At 36.5% G+C, this 21,660-nt stretch overlaps 1 protein-coding gene across 1 annotated transcript in view; it reads right to left on the bottom strand.

Moving 5' to 3' along the window:
* Positions 1–1,841: 1,841 nt before the first annotated feature.
* The window catches only part of LOC107582905 (speckle-type POZ protein-like), an 88,613-nt gene continuing 68,794 nt past the window's right edge, over positions 1,842–21,660 (bottom strand). Inside the window, exons 7-9 of the mRNA XM_016268933.1 lie at positions 15,343–15,516; positions 8,865–8,987; positions 1,842–2,003 (exon numbers count right to left, since the gene is read on the bottom strand). Coding sequence (XP_016124419.1) covers positions 1,860–2,003; positions 8,865–8,987; positions 15,343–15,516 — 441 coding nt within the window. The 3' untranslated portion in view covers positions 1,842–1,859. The remainder of the gene's footprint in view (positions 2,004–8,864; positions 8,988–15,342; positions 15,517–21,660) is intronic.

A 21,660-nucleotide genomic window follows, 5' to 3' on the forward strand; every position in this document is an offset into this window, starting at 1 on the left:
ATTGGATTTGTCAAATTTATTCGCACAGTAAAATGAGACCAAACCAAGACCATCTGAACTACTCCATTTGGAAGCCAGGTTATGAAAAAGCTTGTGTTTGTAAATGAGTCAGTGGAAAAGAGACTCAAACCCACTTCTCTTGCAAGAGTACAGTCTCTCTAAAGCACCACCAATATTACAATTCTGGTTGATACCTATAAGCCGACAATTATTTAAATGTCCTGGCTGATAACCTGTCATAACTAACACTATTTTTTGTCTAAATAAATAAAAAATAACCACTGAAAACTAAAATAAATCATTTTAAATGCTGAATCTAGTGAATTTGGACATCATAACATTATAAAAAACACAGTCACACTTTATTTTAAGGTCTAATTCTCGCTATTAACAAGCCGTTAACTACGACTTGTGCCTCAATAAACTGAGGTAAGTGAGGTAGATGACAGCAAAGGTAACGTAAAAAAAGCTTGTGTTTGTAAATGAGTCAGTGGAAAAGAGACTCAAACCCACTTCTCTTGCAAGAGTACAGTCTCTCTAAAGCACCACCAATATAACAATTCTGGTTGATACCTATAAGCCGACAATTATTTAAATGTCCTGGCTGATAACCTGTCATAACTAACACTATTTTTTGTCTAAATAAATTAAAAATAACCACTGAAAACTAAAATAAATCATTTTAAATGCTGAATCTAGTGAATTTGGACATCATAACATTATAAAAAACACAGTCACACTTTATTTTAAGGTCTAATTCTCGCTATTAACAAGCCGTTAACTACGACTTGTGCCTCAATAAACTGAGGTAAGTGAGGTAGATGACAGCAAAGGTAACGTAAATTTAAAAAAGGAAACAAGCACACACTATTAAATATTCAGTATCAAAAGCAATAAATTAGAAACATCTCTGAAATTTCCCAAAAATATTTTCTAGAAGTCTTCACGCATTTTCTTTTTTGGTTTTGCGTCTCTCGGTTTTTGTGAAGATGCACAGCAATTATTATGTGTGATTTGGTGCACAGTACTTTTTTTTTTCTTTTTTAAACAAACAAGATTAAGCACTGTATGAAATGTATTTTATGGAACCAAAATGTATGTATGTTGGACAGGCTTTTGTTTCAATTTAAAAGTTTGCGATTAATTTGTATGTGGAACTGAAAAACAACTAGATCATAAGAGTCATTCGTTCTGGACTACAATGGCTATGCTGCATGTTTGCTACCATGTTCAAAAGGCAAGGGCAACTCAATAGAAAACTTCTCTATTTTCATTGTATTTTTTGACTTTATTAATTTGTAAAATTTCTCTCTTTTTTCTGAGCAGTGGGGATACTCCCACTAGCAGTCACTGTCCTGTGATGGCTGGAAAGAGTCTGGTGCTGTGGGAAAACTGCTGCACTCTGATACTAGACTCCTATGTGCGGCAATAAAACCATTTGAGAAGAGAAAGACGAGCACATAAACCAATAACATAAACAGCAAAAATGAGTGCAAGAAAAGAAGGGCAGAGAGGACGAATCAGTTTGGGAGGGGGTGTTGGTGTGCATGTTTATTTTCTGTGTTGCCCTTGTTATTGATCTCCCTCTGTCTCTGCTGTTGTTGTGGCGGTGGGTGTTTTGTATAGAGATGGGGAAAGAGAGAGCTGAAATGAGATGGCCACAGTCCAGTTTCACGCCAGCCAAGTTACTGCCATCCACGAAATCAACTCAAAATTACACCGTCCAATAAAGCTGCTGCAAAGAGACTGAACAAGTTAGTAAAATAAAATAAAATCTAAAAAACAGAGCATGAAAGATAAGTGTGGAAAGATCTATCTATCTAAAATCTGAACTACTAGCCTGACAGGAGTAGCACTCACTAGTTGATGAAGTCGACAGCCTGTGTCTTCAGCTGGTCAGCGCTGTGCAGATCGGCCAAGATCAGAATCTCTGCTGCGTTTTCCACAGACAGACTGGTGCACAAAGCATCTTCACACATCACCTTCAGCCGCTCTAGAGCATACTAAAGACAGAGAGATTGCACTTCAATAAAAATGTGTGTCTGTGAGCTTGTGTTGACAAAACAAAGCAGATGTTGCATTGCTATTGGCAGATATTGGCTCTGTTTTAAAATGCGATTATCATTTTTGCTAGCTGCTGAAGCTCACGACACATGTACATTCTGGTCATTTTTTGTTGGCATGTCTGCCAAGAAAATAAATGTGATGTGAATGCAATAGTGTGAAGAAACAACAAAGAAATACGTTGTCATTAAATGGCAAAGACATTGACATTTAATAAAAAAATAATAATTTTTGTTCTTAGATTAGAAGAAAAAATGCTGTTTGGCATGTACAGTGGGGAAAAAAGTATTTAGTCAGCCACCAATTGTGCAAGTTCTCCCACTTAAAAAGATGAGAGAGGCCTGTAATTTTCATCATAGGTATAGCCAAGAAAATAAATGTGATGTGAATGCAATAGTGTGAAGAAACAACAAAGAAATACGTTGTCATTAAATGGCAAAGACATTGACACTTAATTAAAAAAAAATTATTTTTGTTCTTAGATTAGAAGAAAAAATGCTGTTTGGCATGTACAGTGGGGAAAAAAAGTATTTAGTCAGCCACCAATTGTGCAAGTTCTCCCACTTAAAAAGATGAGAGAGGCCTGTAATTTTCATCATAGGTATATCTCAACTATGAGAGACAAAATGAGAAAAAAAATCCAGAAAATCACATTGTAGGATTTTTTAAGAATTTATTTGCAAATTATGGTGGAAAATAAGTATTTGGTGGTGGCTGACTAAATACTTTTTTGCCCCACTGTATTCAGCTAAATGTGGTGCTTGTGTGCAGGGGCAGACTGGAGCTAAAAAGTGGCCCTGGACTTTTTGGCATAGAGCGGCCCACCACACCATAAACCCACCAGCTCATTAGAGCTATTTTTAACACCACTTACTAACATACAAATATAACACAATACAGAAATATATATATATATTTTTTTTTATTATCACTAACATTAATGAATGACCATCATACCTCTTTACATTGTAACTTGTCTTTCCTGATGTATATGGCAATTTGTTAATAATATTTTTACACATCTCTTAGAGCAGTGTTTCTCAACCCTGGCCCTGGGCACCCCCCAGCACTGCACATTTTGTGTGTCTCCCTAATCAAACACACCTGATTCAACTCATTAGCTCATTAAAAGAAACTCCAGGACCTGAAATGGGTGTCAGATAAGGGAGACATACAAAATGTGCAGTGTTGCGGGGTGCTCAGGACCAGGGTTGAGAAACACGGTCTTAGACAGACAGTTTAATATCACTAAAGTTAAATGCCTACCATAATATCAGTCCATATAACAATGCTCTGCTCTAGAAGACTTGGAATGTAGTGCAGAATGTGGACTGTTTTTAGTGTACCTTTCAATTTTCTTTTTTTAATGAAGAAAGGTTATGATGAAAATTACAGTAAACTGTAATATGTGAAATATATAGAGTTACAATTTAAAATAGCTGTTTTCTATGCAAATATATGGCATACAATGATGCATACAATGATTTATTTCTGTGATCAAAGCTGAATTTTCAGCATAATTACTCTGGTCTTCAGTGTTACATGATCCTTCAGAAATCATCCTAATATGCTGATTTGCTCGAAAAACATTTCTGATTTTTATCACTGTTAAAAACAGTTGTGCTGCTTCATATTTTTGTGGAAAATGTGATACATCACCATTGTCTAAAGTAAGATTTAAAATAATAATAATAATAATAATAATACTTTTCTTCAACAAGGTTGCATTAAATTGATTTAAGTGACAGTAAAAATATACTTATTACAAATTATTTATATATAAAAATTTTGTTCTTTAACTTTGCATTCAACAAATAATCCTGAAAAAGTTAGTGTCACAGTTTCCACAAAAATATTAAGAAACAAAAACGGTTTTCAGTATTGATAATAATAAAAACCCTTATTAATAACTGAGCACAAATAATAATTGAAAATAATTAAGCAGCAAATCAGCATATTAGAATGATTTTTGAAAGACCATGTGACACTGAAGCCTGGAGTAATGGCGCTGAAAATTCAGCTTTGATCACAGAAAAAAAAATACATTTAAAGCTGCAGTCCATAAGTTTTGCCTCTTTGATCGCCATCTCTGTTTAAAACCTGCAATTGCAGTTGTGCGGGGAATTATCTTCCTTGCGAGGGATGTGTGGCGGCACAGCTCCAGCGCGGATGAATCGAATGTTTTGAGGAGTATGTGTGGCAGTCAGTCACCGCACCTGTGTGGATATTTACTGTACTTCGCAATCACAGATTCTAGCCTACGTCTTGGAATATATGACCCAAATAAGGATTTTCACCGGATATTGTCATCTGAACAAGTAATAAGTCTGCCACATTTGTTCTGACCAACTGAGGAAAAAAGCATTACCATAAACCTCGCTACCAATGGTGATTATACCTAAAGATCGGTTAGCTTATATCACATCAAATCATGCTAATTATTATTATTGTTATACTTTATTCTCAAATTGTTAATGTTAACAACATCAGCATTACGTGACTATGTGAATATAGTGTGTATTAGCTTGTAGATTTCAATTTCTGTACAGTCTAATCTCTAATTGTCATACCATTTGAATTTCATATTAAGAAATTCTTTTAACTTAAAAAGCTAACTATGCTCCCTTCGAACTGGTTGTCTTTAAAATACAAATCTTTTGAAATCCCAGGCTATCTGTAATCAGAAGCACATTTAAAACGGGAATATAATTTCATTTCATTCACATGTGTTTCATAAACACACAGTACTCTCTGGATTACAAACCGCCATCAAAATGATACATTTAATTATTCTGGCTGCTGTGAGAAAAGGCTAACGATCTGCTCCTGCAGGATCCTCACATGCGATAGCCTAGTAGCCGGGACAACTTCTTTATGTTTACAGACGTGACGTAACGACGCAGTGCCATGCTCGAATTTCCCGCAAAAACCTACCCGTACCACTCAAATAAGAAAACATTATTATAAGCTAACCGTTGTGAATTGCGCTAAAGTAAGACGATAGTTTTGAACACTGTCTGGTTATGTACTTGCTCAAATAATGATTTTGGATCAATTTTAACCAAAAAAAGTTACAGACTGCAGTTTTAAACATTAAACCGTTAAAACATTTACATTAAAATATCTTTAATAGAAAAATAAAACTTTCCTAATCACGGCACTTGAAAGCGAAAGTCTTCAGATTTACAATGTTCTAGAGTAAGTTTGAGAATTATATTTTTACTGTTTTTTGAAACATTTTCTTAGACACATGAAATTTCGGAAGAAATATAATGATATACAAACGTATGCTGAAAAGTCTTCAGTGTTACATGATCCTTCAGAAATCATCCTAATATGCTGATTTGCTCGAAAAACATTTCTGATTTTTATCACTGTTAAAAACAGTTGTGCTGCTTCATATTTTTGTGGAAAATGTGATACATCACCATTGTCTAAAGTAAGATTTAAAATAATAATAATAATAATAATAATACTTTTCTTCAACAAGGTTGCATTAAATTGATTTAAGTGACAGTAAAAATATACTTATTACAAATTATTTATATATAAAAATTTTGTTCTTTAACTTTGCATTCAACAAATAATCCTGAAAAAGTTAGTGTCACAGTTTCCACAAAAATATTAAGAAACAAAAACGGTTTTCAGTATTGATAATAATAAAAACCCTTATTAATAACTGAGCACAAATAATAATTGAAAATAATTAAGCAGCAAATCAGCATATTAGAATGATTTTTGAAAGACCATGTGACACTGAAGCCTGGAGTAATGGCGCTGAAAATTCAGCTTTGATCACAGAAAAAAAAATACATTTAAAGCTGCAGTCCATAAGTTTTGCCTCTTTGATCGCCATCTCTGTTTAAAACCTGCAATTGCAGTTGTGCGGGGAATTATCTTCCTTGCGAGGGATGTGTGGCGGCACAGCTCCAGCGCGGATGAATCGAATGTTTTGAGGAGTATGTGTGGCAGTCAGTCACCGCACCTGTGTGGATATTTACTGTACTTCGCAATCACAGATTCTAGCCTACGTCTTGGAATATATGACCCAAATAAGGATTTTCACCGGATATTGTCATCTGAACAAGTAATAAGTCTGCCACATTTGTTCTGACCAACTGAGGAAAAAAGCATTACCATAAACCTCGCTACCAATGGTGATTATACCTAAAGATCGGTTAGCTTATATCACATCAAATCATGCTAATTATTATTATTGTTATACTTTATTCTCAAATTGTTAATGTTAACAACATCAGCATTACGTGACTATGTGAATATAGTGTGTATTAGCTTGTAGATTTCAATTTCTGTACAGTCTAATCTCTAATTGTCATACCATTTGAATTTCATATTAAGAAATTCTTTTAACTTAAAAAGCTAACTATGCTCCCTTCGAACTGGTTGTCTTTAAAATACAAATCTTTTGAAATCCCAGGCTATCTGTAATCAGAAGCACATTTAAAACGGGAATATAATTTCATTTCATTCACATGTGTTTCATAAACACACAGTACTCTCTGGATTACAAACCGCCATCAAAATGATACATTTAATTATTCTGGCTGCTGTGAGAAAAGGCTAACGATCTGCTCCTGCAGGATCCTCACATGCGATAGCCTAGTAGCCGGGACAACTTCTTTATGTTTACAGACGTGACGTAACGACGCAGTGCCATGCTCGAATTTCCCGCAAAAACCTACCCGTACCACTCAAATAAGAAAACATTATTATAAGCTAACCGTTGTGAATTGCGCTAAAGTAAGACGATAGTTTTGAACACTGTCTGGTTATGTACTTGCTCAAATAATGATTTTGGATCAATTTTAACCAAAAAAAGTTACAGACTGCAGTTTTAAACATTAAACCGTTAAAACATTTACATTAAAATATCTTTAATAGAAAAATAAAACTTTCCTAATCACGGCACTTGAAAGCGAAAGTCTTCAGATTTACAATGTTCTAGAGTAAGTTTGAGAATTATATTTTTACTGTTTTTTGAAACATTTTCTTAGACACATGAAATTTCGGAAGAAATATAATGATATACAAACGTATGCTGAAAACAGCTACATTAATGTTTCTATATACACTGTGGCAAACAATGTAAATGGCATTAAAATCTGAGAAATTCGAAAAGGCCAGTAGGCCACATAGTTTGCATGCCTGAAAATTATTGTCTGTCGTTAAACAATTTTTGTAAACTGTTGGCAAATATTGCTGAATTGCCTCATTATGTTTAGCTGTTTACATCTTACCTCAGCTCGCATTCAAATGCCGCGCAGCGCAGCTCAGCTCAGCTTCTGTGAACAGTAAATCCCGCCTTCTTCAATTTGATTGGTTAAAACATTTTGACATTGACGGCATTACCATAAACCTCGCTACCAATGGTGATTATACCTAAAGATCGGTTAGCTTATATCACATCAAATCATGCTAATTATTATTATTGTTATACTTTATTCTCAAATTGTTAATGTTAACAACATCAGCATTACGTGACTATGTGAATATAGTGTGTATTAGCTTGTAGATTTCAATTTCTGTACAGTCTAATCTCTAATTGTCATACCATTTGAATTTCATATTAAGAAATTCTTTTAACTTAAAAAGCTAACTATGCTCCCTTCGAACTGGTTGTCTTTAAAATACAAATCTTTTGAAATCCCAGGCTATCTGTAATCAGAAGCACATTTAAAACGGGAATATAATTTCATTTCATTCACATGTGTTTCATAAACACACAGTACTCTCTGGATTACAAACCGCCATCAAAATGATACATTTAATTATTCTGGCTGCTGTGAGAAAAGGCTAACGATCTGCTCCTGCAGGATCCTCACATGCGATAGCCTAGTAGCCGGGACAACTTCTTTATGTTTACAGACGTGACGTAACGACGCAGTGCCATGCTCGAATTTCCCGCAAAAACCTACCCGTACCACTCAAATAAGAAAACATTATTATAAGCTAACCGTTGTGAATTGCGCTAAAGTAAGACGATAGTTTTGAACACTGTCTGGTTATGTACTTGCTCAAATAATGATTTTGGATCAATTTTAACCAAAAAAAGTTACAGACTGCAGTTTTAAACATTAAACCGTTAAAACATTTACATTAAAATATCTTTAATAGAAAAATAAAACTTTCCTAATCACGGCACTTGAAAGCGAAAGTCTTCAGATTTACAATGTTCTAGAGTAAGTTTGAGAATTATATTTTTACTGTTTTTTGAAACATTTTCTTAGACACATGAAATTTCGGAAGAAATATAATGATATACAAACGTATGCTGAAAACAGCTACATTAATGTTTCTATATACACTGTGGCAAACAATGTAAATGGCATTAAAATCTGAGAAATTCGAAAAGGCCAGTAGGCCACATAGTTTGCATGCCTGAAAATTATTGTCTGTCGTTAAACAATTTTTGTAAACTGTTGGCAAATATTGCTGAATTGCCTCATTATGTTTAGCTGTTTACATCTTACCTCAGCTCGCATTCAAATGCCGCGCAGCGCAGCTCAGCTCAGCTTCTGTGAACAGTAAATCCCGCCTTCTTCAATTTGATTGGTTAAAACATTTTGACATTGACGAGCGCTTTGAGCCAGAACACGCTAAATTAATTAGAATGTTTGTCTCAAATGGGCCGCACGGGCCATTCGTCTGGGCCGATGGAGGGATAGGCTACGTATATTTACTGTAATTCATTCTTTACATTTACTGGGCCGGCCCACCGGGAAAACTCCCGGTGCTTCAGATGGCCAGACCGCCACTGCTTGTGTGCGAGCATTACTCACCTTGTCAGCAGCAGCGAGCAGGTCATCAGCCATCTTGTCCAGGTTGGGTGCTTTGCCAGTGTAGATGAAGAACATCATCTCTTTAAAGACCTCAGCCTCCACGTCGTTTATCTCAACTCGGTTCTAGACAACAAATCACATCAGAACCCTGTCAATCACACAGTCTCAGAAAGTCAGGTCAGAAAACCCCCAAGACTCCTCAACTTCCACAGACTCTCTTTACACATGTGCTAATCAGCAATGCTTTATCTAAAACAGAGGCAAACAATGTTTGGAACTTGATGGATATACCCAAAGTGAAGTATTATTATTATTATTACTGTGTTGCTGTTGTTTACGGTATTATTATTAAAATAATATAATAATGGGTCATTGTTGTAATTCTTCAATAACAATAGTAGTATCCATAATGATGATGATAATTAATATTTTTATTTTGTTGTCGTTATTAAAAATATATAATTTGTTAATGTAATTATTGTATTAATAGTAATAATAGTATCAATAATAATAATAAAAAATAGCATCAATAATAATAATAATAAAATATTAATTAATATATCAACAGATTATAACAACTCATCCGCAGTTGACTATACTCTGAAAGCTGTGCGTGAGACGGAACAGAATGGAACGTGGAAAGTGAAGCTTACGCAGGCCTTAAAACAATCTAGAATTTATTCAACTCTATGTCATTGAGACATAGTCAACTGACTGCGCTTTTGGAGGTTTAAAATGTGATGTAATTGGACCTGATGCAGTTCAGGTTGTTGAAACTGCTGTAAAAGCATAACGTGTAATTGTGTCAGAGTCTGGCCTTTCCTCTTTTGAGCTCCTGCCGTGTCCCTTGAGCACCCAACAACAAACTCACACGACCACTGACCTCCACCGTATGAGAGCATGTGAGCGCACAAAAGGACAGAGTCACTCAAAAAAGCAAATTAATGTATAGCTCAGAAAGCCTCATTCCCTTTCTGTTCCTGCCCTGATTAATGTGGCAGAATGAGTGCTGTGAGAGTTTCTCTCTTCTGTCCAAGGCTGCCGGAGCACTAGTGCTTTGTTGATTGTCGTGCTGGTAACAAAGGCTTTTCCGTCCCGGCCCGTCCATCACAGCTAAACCAATTAATCCAGCAACTGTTAGGAACTCCACCCCACCCGCAGACACAGAAACACAGCAAGGTCAAATGAAAAAGTTCACTCAAAAGCAAACAGAACTATTTACTAAAGGCTATTACAGAAAATAAAAGTCTGTGTAGCCTAAAGTCACAGGCTTTCTGTTTTACCTCCCTCCCCCTGCAGACTGCAGTTTTTGCTATGAATGAACTGTGGCACTTTTGTGTCAATATGAGTACATCACCAAAAACTAGTAACAAATTTACCTAGGTAAAACTGAAGAGGCTCAGTCACTAAGAAAAGGAAAGTTTGTGGTGATGCTTTTGTTTATTCAAATCTATGACCAAAACTACAAAAGTACAGGTTGCCAAACATGAAAATTTGACAACTCTTTAGATTGAGGAACACTATTCACTAGTTCACTATTAAATAGTTGCTTATTAGCATGCATTTTACAAGTATATTGGCTGTTTATTAGTACTTAACACATATTAATGCCTTATTCTGCATGACCATGTTCTAGACCCCTAGCCCTATCCCATACCTAAACCTAACTACTACAACAACTATATAACTACTATCAATAAGCAGCAAATTAGGAGTTTATTGAGGGAAAACTCTTAGTTAATAGTGAATGCGTGTTCAATAATTTAAAGTATTACCGAAAATTCACTCATCATATAATTCCAAACATTACCATTCAAGTAAGTCAGTAAGATTTTAAGAAATGAATAATTTTATTCAGCAAGGACACATTAAATTGATCAACAGCGACATGATGGATCATGTGACACTGAAGATTGGAATAATGACTGCTGAAAATCCAGCTTTGCCATCAAAGGAATAAATTACATTTTGCAATATATTTAAATAGAAAACATTATTCAATTATTAAAATGTAATACTTTTACAATATTACATTTTAACTGTATATTTAATCAAAGAAATGCAGCCTTGGTGAGCATAAGAGACGTCTTTCAAAACCAACCAACCAAAAAAAACAACAAAACAAACTTACTGACCTCTAACTTTCAAACAGTGGTGTATTTGACTTCTGTGGAACACAAAAGAAGAGTGTTTTTTCTTGGTCCATATAATGAAAGTCAAAGGTTTTCAATATTATTTGTTATTTCGGTCCTCAGTGATTTTCACTGTACAGACAAAACAGTCCCTATGGATGCATCGCAAGAGATGAAGAATGCAGGCTTTCCACTGAGTTTTCTCGGTACCTAAAGCAACTCCACACTAAAAAAAAAAATTAAAAAAAAAGTGGGCATCAAAAGCACTCAGGTCCTCACCAGAAGCTCCAGTGTGAAAAGTCACTGAAGTGTTCAAACAAGTTCATGAGCAGATTTTCATATATATATATGTGTGTGTGTGTGTGTGTGTGTGTGTGTGTGTGTGTGTGTGTGTGTGTGTGTGTGTGTGTAACAGGCAACTCATCTGTTTACTCTCTGATGAGGCATTTCCTCTCAATTCTCTTTAGATTTGCTCTATTGGAACATCAAATCCATCAATATTCTACAGACATCACAGCCATCATCTAAGCCTGACACACACACACGCACTGACACGTACATGCGGCCACACTCACTTTTACACGTGCCTATGCACAAACTGAGCCCCAGATCCCATCATTTATCTATTAAGCACACACTCTCTCTCTCTCTCTCAACACTAAACTCAGCCTCACACATTTGCATGGATCTTCACAAAGCTAATAAGCCGCACAAGTAAAAGGAACAACAGGAAATCTCACTGCTCCACAAACGCAAGCACATCCTGTCCCAAAAAACGGTGCATGATGAAACTCTGGGAAAGGGGGGATACGACAGGAGGAGAGAGACAGAGGAATACTGGATCAGCAAATGGTGAAGCATGGGTCTAACATTGATGATGATAAGAGGAAGAACAGGAAGTGTGTTAGGGGAAGTGTAAGCGGCAATCAGTGCAAATAAGTGTCATTTTAGTATTATTTATATAATATTGGAGTTCTTAATATTTTGAATTAGCTTTAATTTTCATATTTTCAATGTGCTTTTGCCATAATTGTTTTAATATTTACTTTTGGATCTAATTTATTTAAAGTTCAGTTCTATTAGTTTTTTGTTTATAATACACAACAAAAAAACTTATGAAAAAAAAAAAATCTGGTAATTATAATAAGAGTGAAACAGCGACAGGACACTTTTTCAGCAGCCTTGGTTCCCCAAGTATTTTTCCCATTCATGTTCTCCAAAGGCAATTTCAAAATGTTCTTCGATAAAGAGTTCATGCCATGAACAAACTCAACAAGCTCTAAGATGAATCACAACATTACAAACTTTGATATGAAGCAAAAAACAAAAACAAAAACCAACTATAAAAACCTGAAAAGGAAAGCTACAATACGGTCTACTCTTTTATATAAGAAAAAGTACTGCTTTCATGAAACTTGGCAAATGACGTAATCGATTCAATTTATTTGTAAAGTGCTTTTTTGTTAAATCACAAGAGGGATGGTGAACAAAGATTCTGAGGAAATGTTTCAGTGATCAACATCAAAAACGAAACATCTAACAGTGGTTCCGCAGACAATTTGTGCCTTGGTGCAATTGGCGATCCTTTTGGCTGATTAACCCAGGGGATGATGGCGGCTCAGACCTTACACTCTCTGTTAAGTCAGAATATGGAGTCAGATCTCTCTAGGGCAACTTGTTTAAAGGAGTGTGTGAAGTCTGGCACATTCTCTCCCTCACACACACACAGAGTCTAATCACAGCTCAAACACCAGCCGATCAGCTCTGTCTCCACGGCGATTAATGAGGACTACCAGGTACAGCCAGATAACGAAGAATCCCGCCTCACCATGAGCGACAGCTAGTTATATGTCTGACAGAGCTCACTGTTGAGTTCACTTCTCACTGTTGAAAACAGTGAAATAGTTTATACATTTACATTTTCAACTTATGATTCATTTTTGACAAGATATTGGCACTGTAGTCATTAAATATTCACTTGGTTATCTCTAAAGCTCACATGTATTTGCTCTTGAAATGTAAAACCAGATTCCTTAAAAGGTGCATTTATACTAAAAAGCTGTCTGCTAAGTGACTGATTGACTGAGCAATGAGACAGCTGTCTTTGGTTTTGAACACAGACACAGAGAAAGAAGACGGAGGGAGATTTATTTACTGACACGACTTCAACAACTTTAAAAATTTATAAATAAACTTTTCAATGGAGTTTTTTTAATGTGAATTTGTTGTGAATTATTTTATTTAAAATTTTCTTTGCCGTCACTAAAATGTACTAATGTATAAAGGTCAACAGCCACACTGGTCTGTAGATATCTGCATCCGTGCTGTTGATAACTAAAGCAAACTAAAGGCTGGGACACACCAAGCCGACTTCAAAGAAGTAGCGGAGACGAAAGCCGACGGTGTTGTCGCCCCTCATCGGCAGCGCCGGGCCAAAAACACGTCGCACAGACTACAGCCGACGGCAAACTAACACGTGAGTTCTGCGCATGCGCGAGAGGAATTAACTGTCTATATCAGCAGCTATCAATAGTATAAATTCATCATTCAAAAGGAGAAACCGAAAAACAAAGATATACGAGATAAAAGCAGATATACGAAACGTAAACAAAGCAGTGCTTGCTTACCATTTTGAATATCAGTAACGTTGATAACTTTAATAATTTTAAGTGGCTCATGTTGTTATAAAAACATTCGCGTATTAGAATGATTGGGAAAGATCACGTAACATTTAAACAGCCTACTGTCCGTACCACCTTCGTTTACGTGCTTGTTTTCATCACTTTCGCTTTAATTCTCGGGCACTGACTCGTTTGCTTAACTGAACATTCAATCAGAGCTCTCACTCTCGGAGACGGTCCCGACAACCCCCGATGCAACATGTTGAATCGGGCAGACTGCCGCCGACGAGAGCCGACGAGTGGAACACACCAAACAAAACTATCCCGACCATCGCTCACCGTTGGCCTGACGTTGGCCAACGGGCGACCGTCGGCTTGATGTGTCCTGGCCATAAAACAATAAGAAATCGTTTCATTAATTAAAATAAGACTGAAATAAATTAAAAACATTCAATGAAAAAAATTACACAGGCAAAATTTTTTAAAGGGGTCATATGATGCGATTTCAATTTTTCCTTTCTCTTTGGAGTGTTACAAGCTCTTGGTGCATAAAGAAGATCTGTAAAGTTGCAAAGACTAAAGTCTCAAATCCAAAGAGATATTCTTTATAAAAGTTAAGAGTCAACCATGCCTACCTAAAACGGCTCGTTCTAACACGCCCCCACACGTCTACGTCACGATGTGGGAAGATTTGCATAACACCGCCCAAATGTTCACGCAAAGAAAGAAGGCGTAACTTTTATTCTCACTGTAGTATTGTTGCTGCCGCCATGTCGTGAAGATGCGTGTGTGTTTGTGTTCGGTGTGTTTCGTTGTGAAAGCGAAACTACTTTGGCATTCCAAAAGAGGACGATATCTGCTTCGTCATGCCTAGAGCTGATCCGTGCTGGTCACTGAGGAAATACATCAACTTCGCGCTGTGGATCGCCGGATCTGCTTTCACCGTGGACGAAGCGGAGTTCAGCCCAGGGTCGTCACATGTGGTTGCCGCAAGCCCGCCCGCCGGCCTCCGCTCACTCTAGCCCGCCGCCGCTCACTCAGGCCCACCGGCCTCCGCTCACTCTAGCCCGTCATGTGAAGCTACTTTGTTTGGCCTTCTAAAAGAGAACACGACTAGAAATCAGTGGTTAAGTTGTATTTACAACACTGTTCCAGAACACGTCAACCCAAATATTCGGATGTGTCCAGCACATTTTATGGAGGACTGTCATCACAGTATGGTAAGGGGAGTAACATTTCCGTCACACGCTTGAGGTATTCGGCCAATCACAACGCACTAGATAGCTGGCCAATCAGTGCACACCTCGCTTTTCAGACCGATGAGCTTTGTAAAAAAGCAATGCGTTTCAGAAAGGTGGGGCATAGAGGAGAAACAATAATGTACAGTATGTGGAAAATAATGTGTTTTTTTAACCTTAAACCGCATAAACACATTTCATTAAATAAAATAATATTCTTTTTAGCAACATCATATGACCCCTTTAAGTACTAAAATTAGAAAAACAGAAATAAAATAAATTAAAGCTAAATAGAAATATTAAAAAGAAATGAAAAAAAAAATCTAAAACTTAAACTAAAATTAACATCAAGAAAATATTTAAATTACTCATGTGTAACAATCTTCTGCAATAATTTTCTTTAAACTGTCATAAGATCGAATCTCAGCATATGTGAATCTCAGAAAAAAAAATGCATGCAAATGTGTGTTTCTCCCACGTTACCTGCCAGTATGGCTTTGTGTGCCTGGAACTCCTGCCCTGCGACACACAGCGAGCAGTCCGTGAATCTGGAATGTTCCCACAGTCCACCCAGTTCATCTGCCAGCCGGCAGTCAGGAACCTTCACCATGTTCATGGTGTTCTGACCAGAGATGTTCACAGAGTCCTGCACCACACTCACCTAAACACACAAAAGCAAAAAGCAAATCCAATTTGTTTAAAGTAAGTGTTGAGTAAATATTGTGTAAAATAATAATAATAATAAAATAAACTAAAAGATAACCAGCGCACATCTGCATTGTTATAATTACATAAATTATGGATTAAATCAACCATTAGACACCCTGCTTATGGTAATGGCCATAAAACACACACACACACACACACACACACATAAGTCAACCAAACTTTAAAGACACCAGATTCACGTGTACTGGGTTAATTTTTATGTTTATTTTAAAGACACATTTAAGGACATCCATATGTGAGCCAATATGGGAGACCCTCATCACAGTGGCTCGGGGGGACACTACAATGACTGCTCAACAAGGGCAGCCATCTAGTTATCTCTTAATTTACACAAATTGCCTCAATTTGTTACTGGTCTCTGTGTGTGAGCGTGTGTAGCAGGCCACCATGCTGACTTAGCCACCTGTTCCCGCAGACATAAGTAGGTTCATTTATCTCACTCCAGGAGTCACACACACATGCTGAAATGCCACAGGTTCTCACACCAAGTTAATTGCCATATAAGGCACATTTCTTTAATGAGCAAAACTCCTCACAGACAAAACTCAAGACTAAAGTTGTTTCAAGAACTTGTGAGCTGTCTACCTGTACAGCATCATAAGACAAGTACCAAAGGTTCATTTCAAATTTGAAAAGTCTGCTAATGTAATGCAATAAAACTGGAAATTTCTCTGCAAAATTATCTCAAAATGCTCAAAGGTGAAGAGTCTGACGTTAAAAAAAAATCAGGGATTATGAGCCGACGAGTGAAATGACACAAAAGAAAAGTGAAACGGAGTGAGAATGAGATGGAGAAGGATAGAGATGGAGGAGAGCGAGTATGACACACAGGAAGAGGGCAAAAGAGCACCACAAACAGGAAATTAAATGTCAAGGACCCTTGTATGTTCTTAATGGAGGAGCAGACTTTCCCCTGACGGAAAACAGAAAAGACAGCAGACGTGAAGGAGAGGGACAAACAAGGAAAGAGGACGAGAGAACGAGCAAGATGAAGACAGGTTGGGGAGTAGAAAACATATAACTATTTCCTGTTCACCATTTCTGCTGTGCATAAAGCTAAAACTAACAAGCTGTTATGGGCATCACAACACATAAATTCTTCACTAAAACACTGCAATACCAGCAAAACAGCTGCACTAACATCACAACAACATAAACCACTATCAAAACAACTGAATAAAGAGAAATAAAAATATCTATTAAGCAGTATTCACAGAGCTTCAAGCTAGAATAAAATTTAAATAAAGAACGAAAGAGACAGACAGATGAGCCAACCTTTTTTTATTTATTTTTTTACTTTTACCAATTTACAGAACTGCTCGATACAGATGGTTGTTCTGCCTGATGAGATTGACAGGTGGCTGTCGTGAATGTAATTTCTGTCATTTCATTATTTAAAAAAATATATATTATAAAAATTGTACTTATTAATTTCAAATTAATACAAAACATGATCAAAAAGGCCTCATGATAATGTTGTGATATCATGATTCATAAATCATATGGCCCAAGTGTTATTATTGAAGATTAAAGAGTTAAAGATTATTGAAGATTTTTATGGAGAAAATGAATGGGAAATATATTTCCTAGGCTGGTGAATAAGTCACTGGAATTCTGTCTGTCCATCTGTCTGTCTACAATCACAAGTCTTCATCTTCAGCCTCAGAAATAGGATCACTACTTTAAAGTCAAGCTCATCACTTTAATGAGCAGCTCTGTGCTGTCTGGACTCAAGTATGACTGAACTGTTTACTGTGTGTAAATCTAAACACAGAAACTAATGAGGGAGGAGGGTGTAAACTAGTGTGTGTATGCTACTCTTCCCCTGAAGTTGATTAATGAACCTGTGACACACACTCAAACTCGCTGAGTGAAACCCATGTGTGGACATTCATCACTCACTAATTAGAGGCACGCAACACAGAAAGAGGAGAGACGAGATCAAAAAAGAGAGGAACAATAATTCCAGGTGACTTCCTGCATCTTTAAATACACAGCGGCATTCCTGACTACTAGCGCCGCATCAGGCTCATGCTAATGAGCTTATCCAGGTCATAATGAATTCATTGATTAATCAAACCAAGCAGTGCGTAATTTACACACACTTTAATTAGAAAATTACCACACTGTATCTTCTCACTTCAACTCTTAATAAAAAAAACACACCTCCACTGCACACCAATGCAAGAGACAATTAAGCACAGCATTTCCCACTACCGGACACCTTAAACGTATTTCCCAAATAAAAAACACAGACAGATATAACACAGATTTGAGTCAGTCTGTACATAGGCAGACAGACAGACAGATATGTCTCAATCTATCAAAGCTATTATGACAGAAAGCGTCTGTTTGTTTTGACAGTGGCCTAGTATCAAATAGTGTAAAAAAAAAAAAAATCACATCAAATAAGCTAATTAGCTCATTAATGCAGCATTGCTGAATTTTCTATGCCATCTCATTTAGAGTTGTAACAAAATCAGCACACGCTGATGCAGGTGTACACAGCAGCTATTATAGTGGAGCAGATGTTAAAAACCACGATTCCTTCCTTTCCCCTTCTCTTGAAAACAAAATACGGCTGGACAGGAGGTAGAAATATGTCAGCCAGTAGAGATTCATACTGTCGTTTATCCAGAGTGCAGTTTTGTTTTTTTTAAATTGATACCAAGCAGAAAACAATATCCTGCACTCTAACCTCGAAACCGTTTCATTGACTGTAATGGAAAATACATGTGCGTTCTGACATGTCACACCAGTCCCTGTTGATTACGGTTGCTGGAATAATTCAACTGATATGCATTCCAAAATATGTTGCTACCTTGTATAATATAGAAATCATAGAAATCAGGTTAAATTTAAAGCAAACATAACTACATCATGACAAATACTGTACCGTTTCTTTAATACAAAATTACTTGTACAGTGATTTCGGTTATGACGTCCATACCTATCAGAAACGGTGCATATCTGATGTCAAAACTATGTGTCCAATTTTATTCATTGGATCCTAAAAAAAAAAATAGATAAACAGAGAGGCAAGCTTTATTTGTAAGCAGCTGTACGTTTGTGTCAGTGAGTTGGTGTTTATACAATCATTCTGTTTCAGACTACACATACTGTATGCTTTTCCATGCATCATTTCCACTCAAGCTGTTCAAGTCTGGCCCTGACCGCAAACCTCCCTTTTTCTCCTTCACCTGATCTTATTCCTCTCTTTCCCTCCTTCTGACACCAGCATCTGCCTCTCATCTCACTGAGCTGTCTGCGATTATGCATGCGTGTGAGCTGACTCGTCTGCAGAGACACTACCGACCTCATACATCCGTGAAAAGGGATTCCTGACTTTGAAAACACCCTTTGTAGAGATGCAAGCACAACACTGAGGTAAAGATGAAAGGTGATTTTGAGGTGTTTTCAGAAGGTCGCAACATCAGTTCGTCACAAATGTCGTGTGAATGTTCACAGGGAAACTTTCAAATGTTAAATATTAACACATTCAAATCCTCTTTCACTTTGATTAGGGTAACATGGTTTAGCACTTCTACCTCTCCCTCCCTCCATCACATCCTCATCGCCGCTGAGCCCTCTTTGTTTTGAGGGTGAAGAGGAACAAAGCAGATGCTGAAGGTACAGAATCTTCCTCTTAAAGTGACTGTTCACTAAAAAAAGAAAATTATCACCATTTCCTTACATTCATGCCACACTCAAACCTCTTTGGAACACACAGTACTATTTAAAAGTCTGAGGCAACTCAAAATCAACAATATCAACACTGATGTTGATTCTTCTATATCATCAACTTTATATATTTTTTTCTTAACCCATATCAATACTTTATCTTTCTCTCTTTTTCTTTTACTTATGGTATTATATTTGCTATTCCACTGTATTTTATATTGTCGTTTATAATTTTGTCACATTATTGTTGTTATTTTTTTTTTCCTTTTAGCTTTATGCCTAATAACATCTGGCAAAGGCACTACCAATGAAAATTAGCCTTCGGGCTAACTTGGGTACATTTACATTCATGAATGTTGATTAAAGCACACTGTCCCTTTCTGAAATAAATAAGTAAATAAATTACATTTTTTTAATTAATATTCAGAAAGTATGCATTAAATATATGTAAATCTACTGTTTTAAATGTGAATGTTACAAAATATTTATATTAAAAAAAGTGTCTTTTAAACAAACAATCCTGAAAAAAGTATCACGGTTTTCACAAAAATATTAAGCAGTACAACTGTTTCCAACACTGATAACAAGAAACGTTTCTTGAAAACCAAATCAGCATATCATAATGGTTTCAGAAAGGATCATGTGACAGAAGACTGGAGTAATGATGCTGAAAATTCACCTTTGCCATCACAAAATTTAATTACATATATATGAATAGATGTATATATACATCTTAATTACATTCAAATAGAACCCAGCTATTTAAAATTGTAATAATATTTCACAATTATTTTGATCAAACAAATGCAGCCCTGGTGAGCGTAAGAGATTTATTTCAAAGTCACTAAAAAAATCTTTGACTCCAAAATTTTGAAAGGTGAAATTTTGAAAAACTGTACTGTAATCGCTCAATTTGATGCAACTCCAACGAATGGAGCTTCAAAAAAGATGCTAGAGCACCATAAAAGTATGAGGATGAGTAAATAATAACAATTTTAATTTTTAAGTAAACTATTCCCTCAACTTGCTACCATTTCTAAATCTGTGTGTGTGTGTGTGTGTGGGAGTGTGTGTATGTGTGTGTGTGTGTGTGTGTGTGTGTGTGTGTGTGTGTACATATATATATCAGCAGCAGATGTTGCAGCCGTAGTGGATCTCAGAGATATCAGTGTGGCATATGGCTGCACTGAGTGAAAGATGGCTGCTGTCAGATGGAGAGAGAGAAGTGTAGAGCTCATTTATTTACTATGAGCAATCTACCTGCTGGAGGATGGAGGTGGAGTGATGGAGCGGTGAGAAAGAAAAAGAAGAAAGAGAAAGCAAGTACAGGTGAAGGAGAGAGAAGACCTGAGAGAGAGAATATAGAGAACAAAATTATAGAAAGAGAAATGGAATGAGAAAAGAAAAACGTGGGTCGGACAAGAGAAAATAGCTACCAAAGTCAACGAATCATTAGCTAAAACTAACGCGTCATTAGTCTGATTTTTCATTAATCTTTAAAATCTTGAGAAAATAAGCCAGAATTAGAATTAGGGTCCTCTTTTTCTTCCTAAATCCCTCCATCTCACTGGCCACAATGACACCAAGTATACCACCTCTAATGGGACCCTTCTCCTCATTAAAAACAAGAGAGAAATAGAGAGAGAGGGAAAGGTATGCTCAGGTCCTTATTTAAGGAGCTAACACCTAAAAAAGAAACCGCATAACAGAGGGCAGAGAAATAGAGAGAAAAAAGAGAACGGAATTGTGGGAGGAAAACTGAGTTAAGAATGGTGCAAGGAGGAAGAAAGGAGGCGGCAATGCTGGGAAATAATAATGAGACAGGAAGAGAGCGGAGAGGAGGAAGAGGAGGAGGAGGAGATGGGAGAAGAAAGAGTTTGTCCATCTTGATTAGGATGTGTAAAACTACACATTTTCAAGACAAGCAGACTAATTAGTCTTAAGGAAACCCTGTATAATTAAGTAGATTTCAGGTTCACCTGACCCCTATAAGATGTGTCTCTTTTGGAGTGTTTACATAAAGCACTTTCTTCTGTTCAAAAACAGCTAGACAGAGCGCAGTGGAATAAAACCGGGACCCTGAAACTTTTTTTATTATTGTTTTTAACACATCATCTAAACATCTAAAAAACAGTGTGAGGCATGACGCAACAACTAAAAGCATCCGTCTGAATGTCTATGACTATAGTGCAATGCTAAAGGGGGTGATTTTAAAAACAGCTTTTAAGCAGCTCTTTCAAAACAATGCAATTCTGGGGTCTCATATCTATCGACTGTTTTAGCTGAAAACACATGTATTAAACAACAAGAACTCCCGTGATCAACCATGTATTAAACTTAAAAAAAAAAAAAAAAAAAAAAAAAAAAAAACTTCCCTCCTTTTACCCCCCTTAAA

The sequence above is a fragment of the Sinocyclocheilus grahami genome, unplaced genomic scaffold, assembly GCF_001515645.1.
Source record: "Sinocyclocheilus grahami isolate Dianchi unplaced genomic scaffold, SAMN03320097.WGS_v1.1 scaffold48.1, whole genome shotgun sequence".
Taxonomy (NCBI): Eukaryota; Metazoa; Chordata; class Actinopteri; order Cypriniformes; family Cyprinidae; genus Sinocyclocheilus; species Sinocyclocheilus grahami.